Source organism: Sorex fumeus, unplaced genomic scaffold (assembly GCF_029834395.1).
Source record: "Sorex fumeus unplaced genomic scaffold, SorFum_2.1 ptg000128l, whole genome shotgun sequence".
NCBI lineage: Eukaryota > Metazoa > Chordata > Mammalia > Eulipotyphla > Soricidae > Sorex > Sorex fumeus.
In genome coordinates, this window is record NW_026606185.1 from 55,974,720 (window position 1) to 55,990,021 (window position 15,302).

At 42.0% G+C, this 15,302-nt stretch overlaps 1 protein-coding gene across 1 annotated transcript in view; it reads left to right on the forward strand.

Moving 5' to 3' along the window:
• The first annotated feature begins 238 nt into the window (after window positions 1-238).
• Window positions 239-15,302, forward strand: part of POLI (DNA polymerase iota) — a 32,645-nt gene continuing 17,581 nt past the window's right edge. The window contains exons 1-5 of the mRNA XM_056138195.1: window positions 239-286; window positions 1,510-1,629; window positions 5,600-5,764; window positions 11,198-11,350; window positions 14,759-14,995. Of these exons, the coding sequence (XP_055994170.1) occupies window positions 1,593-1,629; window positions 5,600-5,764; window positions 11,198-11,350; window positions 14,759-14,995 (592 nt within the window). The 5' untranslated portion in view covers window positions 239-286; window positions 1,510-1,592. The remainder of the gene's footprint in view (window positions 287-1,509; window positions 1,630-5,599; window positions 5,765-11,197; window positions 11,351-14,758; window positions 14,996-15,302) is intronic.

Sequence of the window (15,302 nt, forward strand, 5' to 3'; positions counted from 1 at the left end):
GACAGGAGGGGCCGCACCACGCAGGCGCACTGGCCCGAGCGGCGGGGAGGCGGTGGGTTCTCGGTTGCCCTGGAGACCAGGCGGAAGCGGCCGGAAGCTGTGCTGCGGTTGGCAGAAAAGTCGGAGGCGGAGCCAGTTTGGGGCGGAGCCACCCGGGGCGTGGCCATCCGGGGCGGAGCCGGATGACGTAGGCGGCTGCGACGCGGAAGCGGACACGACCCGGCCATGCTACGGGCGGAGCGGGGTGTGGCAGTGCCAGGGGACCCCGGCGGCCCGGTTCCTCGGTGTAAATGAGGGCGGGGCAGGGTGGCGGGGGCGGCGCGGGTTAGGAGGGCGCCCGAGGCGGCGGCGGTGTCCGTTGGGGCGTGGCTGCCCCCGCCCGGCTCGGCCCTTTTGGTCTTCCGGGTCGCACCCAGAGCAGGCTCCGGCCGCCTCGTGCTCCCTGGCGGGGACCCGGCGAAGGGAGGGTCCCGACCTCGACGTCGGGTGGGCGCTGGAGCCGGCATGCGAGGAAAAAGCGATTTTTAAGCCCACCCCCTGACAGCACAGGGCGGCGGTCTCAGAGCTTGCAGGGTCCGGAGACCCCGGACCAGGGTCGGCTGCAGGGGCTCCACCTCTGCACCCCCCCCTCCGGCCCAGATGTGGGGGCGAGCGCTGCCCTTTCTGTCTCTGGGTCGCCCCGCTTCCTGCCACCCCCATATTAACACACTCAGATCTGAGCTAGTTGCAGGCTTCTTACATCACTCTGCTTTATTCGTCCCAACGTAGCAATGAGCATTAGCGTAATGACTCTATTAAGAGTCTATTATGAATTCTTTTCGCCATTCCCCTCCAGCTTCAGACTCTAAACTGCAGCACCGCCTGGTATTTTGTTTACCCTCTTTTCTACTGGGGTGAAGAGTGGAAAACTGCTTGCGCCCATGGCATGAGTCACTTAAAAAAAAGTAGTTGCTCAGTGTTTTTCTCCCTCCCGAAACCCCCCAGCTTCCTTTTTGATTGGTTTTTCCTTTTATTGCTGTTCTTTGAAGCACACGGAATTGATCGATAGTCTGTTATATGCCAGGCACTGTCCGACGTCTTGGGCGTTCACCCTGTAGCAGAGAGATAATTTTGCTGTCCTGTGGAATCTTCTGGGACCTATACGTTAGCTTCTGTTTCCTGTTTCAGGCTGCCAGGAATGACCCCAGCACCTTATGTATGCAAAGCAGTTGCTGTTCCATTGAGCAACATCCGGGCCTGGCAGTTGGTTAAGAGCATTTAAAGTTTCAGCGTGTTTGAATTTATTCTAATTATAAATTTCCAGGTGGCAGGATTACCAGTACTGATCAGGCATTCCTCCCCCTCAAATTTATTGGTTGTGGTGGTGGGAAGGGTAGGGAGAAATAATTGCTGTCTGAATAGAGGATTCTAATGTAGATGAAGCTTTTTACTCATGTCTTAGGGAACTGGAAATACTCAGATAATAAGTAATTAAATACATTTAAAAATATTATTTGCATATTTGTGCAGCCGTTCATCAAGTTGTACCTGCAGACGGTTCATCTAGAGTCATAGTGCACGTGGACCTCGATTGCTTTTACGCACAAGTAGAAATGATCTTAAATCCAGAACTAAAGGACAAGCCTTTAGGTAATTCTGAACATCGGTAATATTTTCATTGTCTAAAGTGGCTAGCCACTCATTTATTAATGTTTGTTATATTCTGACTTAAAGTCAAGGAAGATTTTGAAAGCGAAATTAAGGTGCTGTACAGACAGTGAAATAGTTTGCTTCCTTATCTTTTAGTATAGAGGTAAAGGAGCATGTTTTCCTCTCGTGCTAGTGCTCTTTTACTAAATTCTAACAACTCCAGGCTAGTTGATGGTGAAAGAATCCAGAGGACTACTGCTTAGTATGCCAAGGTTAATGTAGGATCTTTAAACTCTCTTAAGGGTGCTAAGTGGTTAGTATTGGGAGGGCTCTAACTTTTCTCTAGCTAGTGGCATTATAACAAAAAATACTATATAGATAATGCTTCATAGGAAAATGTAATTAAGACACAGATGGAATTGTTATCAGGAAATGAAGACATTGCTGCAAGTTTCTTGGACAAAGTGAAAGTAGTCTTTCATTTACGCAACAAACAGACCCTTTGGTCTGTTAAGATAAAGTGATGTTAATGTACAATACTGTATTAAAAGACTGCTTTTTAAAAAATTTAACAAATTCCTCATTCACTTTTTAATTGTGGTTGATAGCTGAATGTTACATTTTTACTTTTGATGCATCCAATTTTGGACATAATTTGTTATATAAAAGGTCTTGTGGAAATATTTTGCATTTGTAATATTAAAGATGTGAGGGCCAGAGCTATAGCACAGTGGGTAGGGTGCTTGCCTTGCACACTGCTGACCTGAATTTGATCCCAGGGTGTAAAAAACTCCTACACCAGGGGTCAGGGATGATTCTCCGAGTACCTCCAGGAGTGATTCCTGAGTGCTGAGCTAACAGTATCTTGCCCTCAGCATTGCCAGATATACCCCATAACAGTAACACAAAAAGTAAAAACGTCATACATTAGGGGGAGTGGACATAAACTTCTACATGTTGACATTTTACATAATTTGTGCCAATATTACTTTTGTGGTAAATGGTACCCAAGTACCAAGAGAAACGCAAATAATTTTAGCAATCTTAAGGCACTAGTAAACTAGCATTTTTTATACTGCTGGTAGATGATTATAATGTTACAATGTTTTGGTAATGAAGTTACTCAGTATCACTTCTTTGTCTAATCTGTTGTGATTGCTGTGAAGGACAGTGCAATGACTAGAACATTTATGGGGAGGGGATACTTAGTGATGGTTGTAGATAGGTACTTGGAAGAGAACACTGCTTTTATTTCTTCTGTTTTGAGTCACCCATGGTAGTGCAGGGGAGTATCTTCCTATACAGTGCTCATCCTTCCTGGCAATGCTCAGGGGACCTTGCCCTTGGGAAATTAACAGATCTGTCGCCTTCAATGGAAGCTTGATCTTCTGCTTTTTGACCATCTCACTGGCTCTGAGAAAACTGTACTTTGTTGTTATTCTTTTGGTTTGGGGTCTACACTTAATGGTCATACTCCTGTTTCTGTGCTCAGGGATCACTCCTGGCTCAGGAAAACATATTCTTTGCCAGGGGTGGAACCAGATGTGGCTAGGAGCAAGGTGAGAACCTTACCCACTATACTCTTTCTCCGAGTCAGAACATTATTTTATTACTCAAAAGTGAGTTTTTCTAGCAAGTGGCTGCAATGAATTGTATTCAGTTGTTTTAAGATTTTTTTAAAAAACATGTAAAGTAAAGGCCCTCCCGCTGATCAACGATTTGCTTGAGCGGGCCCAGTAACATCTCCATTGGAGACTTTGTTGTTACTGTGTTTGGCATATGGAATACGTCATGGGGAGCTTGCCAGGCTCGGGAGTTACATATAGTACTATGTTAATCTGTTTTTGTATTGTGTAAAAAAATTCCTATAAGGGTTATATTTTATCACTGAAGAATTTTATAAAATACATCAATTTATGGTGAGTTTTGCTAAATTAAAAAAATACTCAAATTACCTTTTGTATGTGAAATAGTTGATGCATCTTTGACATGTAATTTTTTTCTATTCATCGTGTTTTTGATTAAGTTTTCTCTAGGCAAGACAAGCAAAAATAAAATTGAGATAAGGAAAAATAACGTATTGGTATTTAGTTTATAGGTAGATTGTAGCCTGAAACTCTTCCTACTTAATAGATTTTTGATTAATTGAGGCTATATTTTAAAATTTATTTTGTTTAACTTTTGAATCTTAGTTTCATATTTGCTAGTTTTAATTTTTTAATATAACTTAATTTAATTTTAATATGATCAATTGTTCTATAATTTTATGTATTTCAAATATTACTTTTTACTTTATCATATGTTTTTATAATCTATTTAAAAATTTACTTAATACTATTCTTTTCTAACTCTAGGGGATCAAACCTAGAGCCTAACACAAGACAAGTACTTTAATGATGAGCTACATTCCTGGCTTAGTTTCAATTTTAAGTATATTTTGAAACTTTTAAATTTAGTCATTTCATGTATTTGTTTTATTTTTATTTTATTTTTAACCTATTTTCTTAATATTTATATTGTATTTAATCATTTTATTTATATTTTCATTATAGCACTGTAGCACTGTCCTCCCGTTGTTCTTTGATTTGCTCGAGCAGGCCCAGTAACGTCTCCATTTTGAGACTTGTTGTTACTGTGTTTGGCCTATCGAATATGTCACGGGAAGCTTGCCAGGCTTTACTGTGTGGACGAGATACACTGGGTATCTTGCCGGACTGTCCGAGAGGGGCAGAGGAATCGAACTGGGGCAGCCAGGTTGGCCACATGCAAGGCAGACACTCTGTGCTGTGCAAATATGTGCTATACATATTTTTATTTTAAAAATGTGTAAAATTTATCTTATTAAATTTTGTTTACATTTTATTTTGTGGTTAATTTTTAAAATTTTGTGTCTTATGTTTTCTTACATTATATATTTTATTCTACATATGATTTTATTTCATTTTAGTTTTATTTTCATTTTTTGTTTTTTGGACCACACCCAGCAGTGCTCAGGGCTTACTCCTGGCACTGCCCTCAGGGATCTCTGTGGGGCTTGGAATACTATAAGGGTCGCTGGAGATAGAACTTGGGTTGGCCACATGCTAGGTAGATGTCCTACCCACTATACTTTCATTCTGGCCCCATCTATGTTATTTTAAACTTTGCTGTTATAATTTCATTTAAAAGTTGTTTCATTTCATTTTGCATATAACTTATTTGAATTTTAGTATACTAATTCTTTGATTTGCACACAGCCAACCCGGGTTCGATTCTTCCTTCTCTCTCGGAGAGCCCAGCAAGCTACTGAGAGTATCCCACCTGCATGGCAGAGCCTGGCAAACTCCCCTTGGTGTATTAGATATGCCAAAAACAGTAACAACAAGTCTCACAATGGAAACGTTACTGGTGCCTGCTTGAGCAAATCGATGAACAATGGGAGGACAGTGCTGCGGTGCTATTTTCAACATACAGTTATGAAATTTAAAATTTTACTGTTCTGTATTTTATTTTATTAGAATTGCTTTTGCATTTTACATTGTTACTTAACAATATACTATCTCAATTTATTTTTAGTTTTTTATTATTTCTGGTTTGGGTGCCACATTTGGTGATGTTTAACTCCTGGTAGGGATCAGGTGACCTCTGGCATCCAGGGGATCGAATGTGGGTCAGCTGTGTGCAAGGCGAGAGCCTTCCCTGCTGTCCTACTCTCTGGCCGCAGTGCTTAGCCCCACCGTGCTTGGAGCTCTAGCTGTACAGCGTATAGCACTCTGGGTATAATTCAGGGGCTTCCGCACACGAGGCCTGCGCGCTGCCACTTGAACTAGATCTCTAACCTACGGGTATAATTTTAAACAGGTTTTTATTTTTTTATTAAGATATGTTGCATTACAGTTTACACCTATAACATAGCATTCATAACATTTAAGATAATGGATGTACACATTCAGTTTTGTTTCATTTTCTCATAGTGTGTTTTGTTTTACAGGGGTGCAGCAGAAATATTTGGTGGTTACTTGTAACTATGAAGCGAGGAAACTTGGAGTTAAGAAAGTTATGAGTGTCAGAGATGCAAAAGAAAGATGTCCACAGCTGGTATTAGTTAATGGAGAAGACTTGACACGTTATAGAGAGATGTCGTACAAGGTTACAGGTACGGTAATGGGCAGTAAACTTGCAGCCTAATTTTTATGGAGGGTAATTACTCATTATAAAAATCCTCTAAAAGTAAAATACCATGTTTCTTTTTCTTTTTTTCTAAGAACATTTAATTTTGGATCTTACCTTTTAAAAAATCATATGAGAATTTGAGGGGTAGCTGAGTGTATTGGAGCATGTGCTTTGCATGTAAGGAAGCCTTTGTTGGATCTCTGTCACTGCATTGTTCTCTGAGCACTGAACTGGGAGCTGCCCTTGAACACTGCTGGGTGTGACCCAAACATTTTTACTTAGTTACGGGAGGTTGACTTTATGGGTCATAAATAATACCGAAACAGAATGTGTGTTTGGACAAAATTAATGTCACAATTGGTATGTATATAAATATGAGAAGACTATAAAATAAAATTGGAAAAAATGTGAATATGGCTCAAAGTACTTGAATGCATGCTTTATGTCCCGATTGGCCTGGGTTTGATCCCCATCACTGTGTACTGCCCAAAGGACCCTGAGATCTGAGCTGGGAGTGGACCAAAAAAGATACATCTTCTAGCCTTTAAACGAGTGTTAGCACTGCTGGGGTATTTTCTAATTAGAAATAAAGCCATGTAATTATATATATATAAATGACTTCTTTTAATGCTTGGTTTATAGTTGACAGCAATGTGAAATAAAGTGCCAGTCTAGAAGAGAATAAGATAAATATAAGTATTGATTTCATGATTAAACGAAGGATAATCAAAGAAGTCTTTTCTGATGGGATTTTCTGTAGTTAAACAGAAAGCGTTATTGATGTCCTATTTGACTCATGATTTAAAGTGAATAAAATGCCAAATTCAAGCCCTTGTGTATATTTTTTCATGTGTATAAAAACAGTGATTCGAACCCTTCCTCTCCCTCCTGACATAAAGTATATGTCTGCACACATATAGGAGGAGAGACTTGAAAAGATACACATTAACTTTGAATATTGATTAAATCTAGATGAGAGGAGGCAGTGCTAAAATTAGAGGAAGTTGGGTAAAGGGATAACTAAACAAAAGATAAGACTGTGTTTCTACTTCTACATTCGTGCAAAATTCGTCTATTTAGATATTGAGTTCCATTCTAAAGAACAGAGAACTGATTATATAACACTCAGTACTATATTTTGCCTTTGTTCTCAATAAATTTTTATATCACTCAGAGCTTGTTTTTAAAATACACGCTCACAGTAGTTCATTGTATTTTTTTCTGTACTTGTTTAACTGGGCCTCGATTCGTATTACGTAGTGTACCCCACTTTGTACTTGTTGTCTTCCATAATTATTAATAGCACCTGATTCTTAAAGTGTGTATTATCTAAAACATAATAGTTTGAAATGTGATATTGAATATTCAGTAAATCTTTAAAAAAAAATTTTTTTTTTTTTTGCAGGGGTGAGGGTCACACCCAGCTGTGTTTAGGACCTAATCACGATTGTGATTAGGGGTCACTTCCATGGGTGCTCAGGAAACTGAATTAAACCCAGGGCACATGCTCTGCCACTGAGCCACATCCCCATCCCAAGTAAATCTGAGGTTTTTTTTTTAAATTTTTTTTGTTAGTGATCTCCATGTGGTACAGTTGTTGACCTTACAAATTTTTGTGCTTGGGTTTCAGTTATACAATGATTGAGTACCCATCCCTCCACCGGTGCCCATTCCCCACCTCCAATGCTCCCAGCATCCCTCCCACGCCTCCATCTCACCCCACCCCTGTGGCAGGGCATTCCCTTTTGTTCTCTCTCTCCTTTTGGGTGCTGTGGTTTGCAAGAGAGGCATTGAGTGGCACTCATGTTCAGTCTATAGTCTACTTTCAGCATATATTTCCCATCCTGGGGGGATCCTCCCAACACCCTTTACTTGGTGCTCCCCTCTCTATCTGAGCTGCCTTCTCCCTCAGCATGTGCGGCTGGCCTCCAAGCCATGGAGTCAACCTCCTGGTACTTATCTCGGCTATTCTTGGGTGTTAGTCTCCCAATTTGTTACTTTATATTCCCCAGATGAATGCAATCTTTCTATGTCTGTCCCTCTCTTTCTGACTCATTTCGCTTAGCATGATACTTTCCATGTAGTACCACTTGTATGTAAATTTCATGACTTCATCTTTTCTAACAGCTGCATAGTATACTCCATTGTGTAGATGTACCAAAGTTTCTTTGACAGTCATCTGTTTTTGGGCCCTTGGGTTTTTTTCCAGATTTTGGCTATTGTGAATAGTGCAGCAATGAACATAGAAGTGCAGATGTCTTTTCGACTGTACTTTTTTGCCTCGCCAGGATATATTCCCAGTAGTGGTATTGCTGAGTCAAATGGGAGCATAATTTCTAATTTTTTGGAATCGTCCATACTGTTTTCCAAAAGTGCTAAACCATTCGGCATTCCCACCAGCAGGGAAGGAGAGTCCTTTTCTCGCCACATCCACGCCAACACCGGTGGCTTTTGTTCTTTTGGATGTGGGCCAGTCTCTGTGGTGTGAGATGGTATCTCATTGTTGTTTTGATCTGCATCCCCCTGATGATTAGTGATGTAGAACATTTTCTCATGTGCCTTTTAGCCATTCGGATTTATTCTTTGGGAAAGTTTCTGTTCATTTTGTCACCCCATTTTTGATGGGGTTAGATCTTTTCTTCTTGTAGGGTTCAACCAGTGCTTTGTATGTCCTTGATATCAACCCTTTATCAAATGGGTATTGGGTAAAAATTATTTCCCGTTCTGTAGTAAATCTGAGTTTTTACAATGATCTTTTTGTTTTGTTTTTCGGCCACACTCTGTGGTGCTCAGGGCTTATTCCTGGATCAGCACCTCCCTGGTGGTTCTTGGGGGACCGTAGGGGATGCTGGAGGTCAAACCCGCCAGGCAAATGCCCTATCCACTGTACTGTCACTCGTACCCCACGATCCTTAATTATAAAATCTCTTGAAAGAATTAAAAATGCACTCATATAATGAGAAATTCATTCATTGCTCTCTCTCATATGTGGATTATAAACAAATACAGTAAGAACTGAAGATCAGCCAATGGTAGCACCCCGAGAGTTGGCCTACGGAGCTGAATGTGCTAAGGTGGTGGAGGTTGTGGTGGTTGGCCTGGTGTGGCACCTAGAGATGGTGGCTATGGGGTAACGCCGTCGCTGAAGATAGCACTGTCCGCAGTACTATAATTCAGGGTGCCCTGATTTAAAACAATACTCGCAGTGTGACTTGTGCATTGATGAGAACTATTTTTAGTGTTATTTTTCTCATAGTATTTTCTGACTTAAATGAGAAACAGGCTTATAGTCATCTAGATTGAGTTTATCTCTGGTCATTATATTATGTATATATATTACATAAATATAGGTAACCACTTTATACATTTCTGCCTAGGTATCTTTCCATAATCACAATTTTCTTTGGGGATTTATTTATTAAACATAATGATATGTTTAATAAATGCATCTTGTTTGTAAAGTTGACAGCCAAAAGGAGGTTAACTTGGAACTTTGGCAGGGGATGGGGGTTTCTCAATAGTGCTCAGAGAGGCCTGGGAGCCACTGCTGGTGATTCCAGGCCTGAGGATGTGGTGCTGTTCAGGACCTGCAGTGCCAGGGCCACTGTGCCCATGCCAGTGGTGCTCAGGGGCCTGAAGTGCTGGGGATCACCTGGTCCTGCAAGGCCTTAGCCTCTGTTAAGCATCCAGCCCCAAACTGAGGAGTGTTAAGTGGCTTCTGCTTATGATGTAATTACAGAGACATTGTCATCGTTATTTAGTGATCCAGCAGCATTGTGTATGGCTCTATGTTTCATTTGCTTCTCTGCTTATTATTTAAAACTTTGTCCTTTATTTTTCTTGTATTGTTTTGACACAAACTGTGTATTTTTATATCCTACCTGTTGCTCTTAGATATCAGGTGTGTATATCTTTGAAAGAACATTGCAGACACTGATGAGAAAAATGTGAAAGAATCCCTTATGTGGACAGAAATTCTCCTCCTAGAGGAGATAATGGTGTTTTCCATGTAGCTTGAATGTAATTTTTTTGGTCACATTGTTTGTCTGAAGAGGCGATAAATAATTGGCGTCCTGCCATCTGGCTAGCATCAGTAGGTGATTCAGAGAGAAGTGAAAAATTCTTCTCAAAAAAAGTTATTTTAATTCTAGAAATGAGAATTGATTGTCCCTTGGAAATTATTTCAAATCTTGGTTAGGTTCAGTTTCTTGACCAAAGGACTGAATATTGTATTAGAAAAAATTTATGGAATGTCTGGTCTATCCTTGCTCTTAACAGATAAACTGCAGTACGAATGAGACTATCTCTTGGTAGTCTATGTTCACTATGACGTTTACGATACTAAACACTACAATGAGGAATTTTATGTCTGCTTTGCCTTTGTAAGACACTTGTGGAAGTATAGCTGGAATATGTTACTTATTTCTGCTTTTCTATACAGACTACAATTTATCCTTTGATAATCCCCCTCAAGGTCATCACTGTATCACTGTCATCCCATTGGTCATTGAGTCACTCGAGCGGGCGCCAGTAACGTCTCCACTTGTCCCAGCCTTGAGATTTTAGCAGCCCCTCCTTACTCGTCTTTCCCAATGCTGCCATATTGGAGGCTCTTTTAAAGTCAGGGAAATTAGACCCATTATTGTTACTGTTTTTGGCATATTGAATGTACCACAGTAGAGCTTGTTAGTCTCTACTGTGTGAACGGGATACTCTCGGTAGCTTACCGGGCTCTCTGAGAGGAGAAATATACGTACATTTGAAATATATGAAATATATTGAAATATATGTACATTTCCCTCTATTGTTTGTTACCTACTGTCTGAACCCATCAGAAAAGGTGTGGTAATTATGGAAAATGGGTAGAGAGTGTCTTAGGATTTTTAACTTAAAAAAATACATCTAAAAATAAATTTAAAAAAATAGTATGAGACAATTTTATAATAGTTTTAAAATAGTATGGGACTGTTTTATATAGTTATAGTTCCATAGTGAACTATGAACTACAAGTACTGATTATCAATATACTGCAGATTACAGAAATCACAGGTTTAGGAAAGGGAGCTAAGTATATTTCCATGAGCAGCCTCCAACAGGGACCATTGTTTTGAGGCGAAGATAATGCCTTGAACTCAAAGTGTGCTGCAGAGTCAGAGAGGCTCAGCTGAGAGAGCACATGCAAGACCTGTGTGAGCTCAGAGTCCCGTCCTGGCTCTGCATGCTCTCTGGTGATGTAGCTTTGGCAGCCTCTGAGTGCCAAGGGGTAGCCTTAGGCCCTGAGCACTGCTTGGAGTGTTCCCCTTATATACAGGTAAACAGATAATCTTTAATGACACGTTGATTATATTTCGGTGACCGAATATTTCTAATTAAAATTTCAATTATCCGTCTGTGCTCCAATGTTATTTTCACTTAGAGTTGTTAGAAGAATTCAGTCCGTTTGTTGAGAGACTGGGATTCGATGAAAATTTCGTGGACATCACTGATATTGTTGAGAAGAGACTGCAGCAGCTTCAGTGTGATGAGCTTTCAACAATGGCTGTGTCCGGCCACGTGTACAATAATCAGTGTGAGTGAGCCCCGACCTACTCTGCTTAATGACTGAGAACACAGAATTTCCTGGAGCCGGGAGCTGGCCAAAAGAGCTCGAGTGTGTGCTTCTCCTGCAGGAGCCCCAGGCTCTATCTGCTGGGATTGAACTGTACGGTCTTCTAAAAACCATACATACTGGGAGTAGCTCCCAAGCATCTCAGGCTGTCCCGGAACACTTAAACTAATAAATATCATAATTTAGTAATACAAAAACTTTTTTTTTTACAGTTCTCAGAGGACCTGGTGGAGGTGGGGGTTTGGGGGTGGGGGGTCATTCCTGTTATTACTCAGCTCATTGGTCCAGACAGTGTAAAGCAAAGGTCCAAGGATGTAGAACAATTTAAGCCCTGCTGTGCTGGAACAAGTGAAACACGCCGGCAGTGCTCGGGGACCCTGGGGTCTGGGATTGAAACTTGGGCCTGGCATGTGCAGAGTATATGCCCCCATCTTGGAGCCAACTCCCCGGGGCCTAGTGTTCAGCAATCAGTCTTGTTTTCTGAAAGCTGCTTTTTTTTGGGGGGGGTGCAAGGTATAGCCTAATTTTTCACTAATTTCAGATGCCTAAAGTTAGGTGTCATTTCATATTAAGCCGAAATGCGGAATGATGATAGGACATTTTGATGGCATTGACTCTGTGTACTTTGCACTATTTGTTTCTCTGACATAGTTGGTGTGTTGCCATTTTTCTTAGAGCAGTGTTCTCTTATCCCCTCCCCCCTCTCCTGACCCTGTGATGACAAGGTAAATGTGGTGCACACCCATTTTGTGGGATGTGGGGCTCATGCCCACCGGCTGTGGCTAGCTGGGAGGCATTTGGTGCCTGTGTAAGCACCGCAGTGGACACACACAGCAAGAGGCTTCCCCGCTGAGCCTTCTCCACCCCTCAGTTACAACTTGGTTTGGTCATGTGGTTTATAAGTCAGTTGCAAAGTTATAAATAAAACTACTTAGAAGCAAATGTTTGAGAGGGAGCAAATTTGCCAGTTTTGTCTCCTTTCCGCCTCTGTATCTCTGAGGCACCAAACTCCTGAGGCTTCCCGCTGACTTGAGGAGTTAAGCCTCGGACTCCACTCCAGATTTCTTGCCATCTTTTGTTTGCCAGCTCATTTTGCATCAGTCCAGGTAATCTCTGCCAGCTCCTAGCCAGAAAGCAGAGTGGTTTATCTCCTTTCCACATGAGGGCGGAAATGACTAACGCTGTTTCCAAAGACACTTGCTTTGGAAAATAAGCTGCAGATAGGCTCCAGCCATTGTCCAGTGCTGTGGCAAACCCCTTGGGACTCTGCTGGTCACTCCCACATCGCACAACACGGGACACAAGCTGCTCTGATCCCTGGACGCTTGCCCCGAACCTTCTCGCTCCTCCGAGTTCTGAGTGTGTGCTTGCTCTCCCTTCCTGAGAACTCAAGCATCAGTCTCTACTGACATGAAGGGGCGGCTGCAGTTCTCTCCCTGGGAAGACGTGGCGCTTCCCCCTGTCTTTTGCTCATGTGCTGCATGGCGCCGAGAAGGCCGGTGCTGCCGCATGGCTCTAAATATGTTTGCAGATTATGTTGTGATGCCAGAGATCGAACCAGGGCCCCACACTTGGAGGCTGCGTCCTCTGCTCTTGATCTCCGTCTTGATTCTGTTCTGTGATTTTTTAAGGCACACTCAAACTTTATTGATTGGAACACTGTATAGAATGCGTGCCTAGCATGCCTGAGGCCCCAAGTTTGAGCCCTCCCACCTCATGACTCCCTGAGCATCCCTGGCAGGGGCCTGAGGGTTCCCATAATGCTGGGGATTAAACAAAACGAGGTCCTTTGATTATGCATTCTTCTGCTTGCCCACAAATTGGACTGAAGACCCCCTCCCCTCAAATCTATAGCAAAGTTGGCAGAATAGTACAGTGAACACTTGTAGAGATGCCGGTATTATTTGCCATATTGCTTTAACTCACTTTCTATTGCTGTATTGATTGGTTGGTCGAGCAGTGATCCATTTAAAAAACATTGCAGAAACAATCATGCAGCATTCCCGAGTACGCTTTCTTTACTTTCTGTGCGTGTGGGGAGGTTGATGGTGCTCAGGATTGAAACTAATGCCTCACACCTGTAGGCATTCTACTGCTGAGCTCTATCCCCAGATATTCCTAGGATAAGAAGTATAGCTTCAAGACCATTTTCACACTTAAGAAAATCTGTTTCCATGTAATTTTTGTCTACTTTCATAAAAGCTCTCTTAAATAATGCACGAATTGGAAATTTCTTTTTTACCACATTATAACTGTAGTATAAAGTTTAGATTCATATATTTAAAAATAAGATTGTTGGGGCTAGAGTAATAGTACAGCAGGGAGAGCATTTGCTTGCATGCAGCTCACCCGGGCTCGATCCCCAGCATCCCATATGGTCCCATAATTCAGAAGTAATTCCTGGGTGCAGGCAGAGCCAGTAGTAACCCCTGAGCATCGCCAGGTGTGACCCAAAAAGAAAAAATAAAGCAATGTTTATTTTTTAAAAAAAGTTATTGTTAGAGACAAATGAGTAAAAGTTATGTTAATTTCAGTATGATTTTTTTGTTGTTGTTGTTTTGGGACACTTGCAGTGCTCAGGGATCACTCCTGAGGGTGTGGGGATCAACGCCAGGTCAGCTGTGTGCAAGGCAGCTGTACTATCTCTCAGCTCCTGTAAGACTTTTATTTTTATTATTATTATTATTGTTATTATTATATTATTTGCTTTTTGGGTCATACCCAGCGATGCTCAGGGGTTACTCCTGGTTCTACACTCAGGAATTACTCCTGGCAGTGCTCGGGGGACCATATGGGATGATGGGACTTGAACCCGGGTCGACCGTGTGCAAGGCAGACGCCCTACCCTCTATGCTATCGCTCTAGCCCCTATTATTATTTTTTTAATGAGGAATCAGTTTTCATAATTTCCTAACCATTAAGAACACCCAGCATGTGTTCATTCACAGACCCCTGAAATACACCGAGGAATTCTTGGGAAGAACAATCACGATCACGACCATCTTGTTGTTCATCGATTGCCTCGAGCAGGCCCCAGTAACGTCTCCTTCGTCCTAGCCCTGAGATTTTTTTAAAAAGTGCCACATTCAAGGCTCATTCAGGGTTAGGAGAATGAGACCCATCATTGTTACTGGTATTTGGCATATTGGGTATACCACGGGGAGTTTGCCAGACTCTGCCGTGTGGGCAGGTTACATTCGGTAGCCTGCCAGTTTGTCCAAAGTAGGAATGAGATGATAAGAAGAACAAAAAAGTAAAAATAAAGAGTGTGGTGGTGGTATGGGGTTGGAATCACGCTGTATACTTTCCAAACTTCTCAGGAAATAGTTTGTGTGTGGTGATGGCTAACGACGTTGGTGGTCTTTTTAGCTGTCAACCTGCATGACGTCGCACACTGCAGACTGCTCCTGGGCTCGCAGGTTGCCGCCGAGATGCGCGAGGCCATGTACAGTCAGCTGGGACTCACGGGCTGTGCCGGCGTGGCTTCGAATAAACTACTGGCAAAATTGGTTTCTGGCACCTTTAAGCCAAATCAACAAACAGTCTTACTACCTGAAAGTTCTCAAGATCTGATTCAGAGTTTGAAGCACATCAAGGAATTGCCTGGTAAGTAAAAGTATTGGCATACTGTAGCACTGTCCTCCCCATTGTTCATCGATTTGCTCGAGCGTGTACCAGTAACGTCTCCATTGTGAGACCTCTTGTTACTGTTTTTGGCATATTAAATATGTCATGGGGAGCTTGCCAGGCTTTGCTGTGCGGGAGGGATACTCTCGGTAGCTTGCTGGGCTCTCCGAGAGGGGTGGAGGAATCGAACCTGGGTTGTCCATGTGCAAGGCAAACCTCCTGCCTTCTGTGCTGTATGTCTCATTAATATTTCTTTGATTTTAAAAATGTGATATCCATGAAGTGA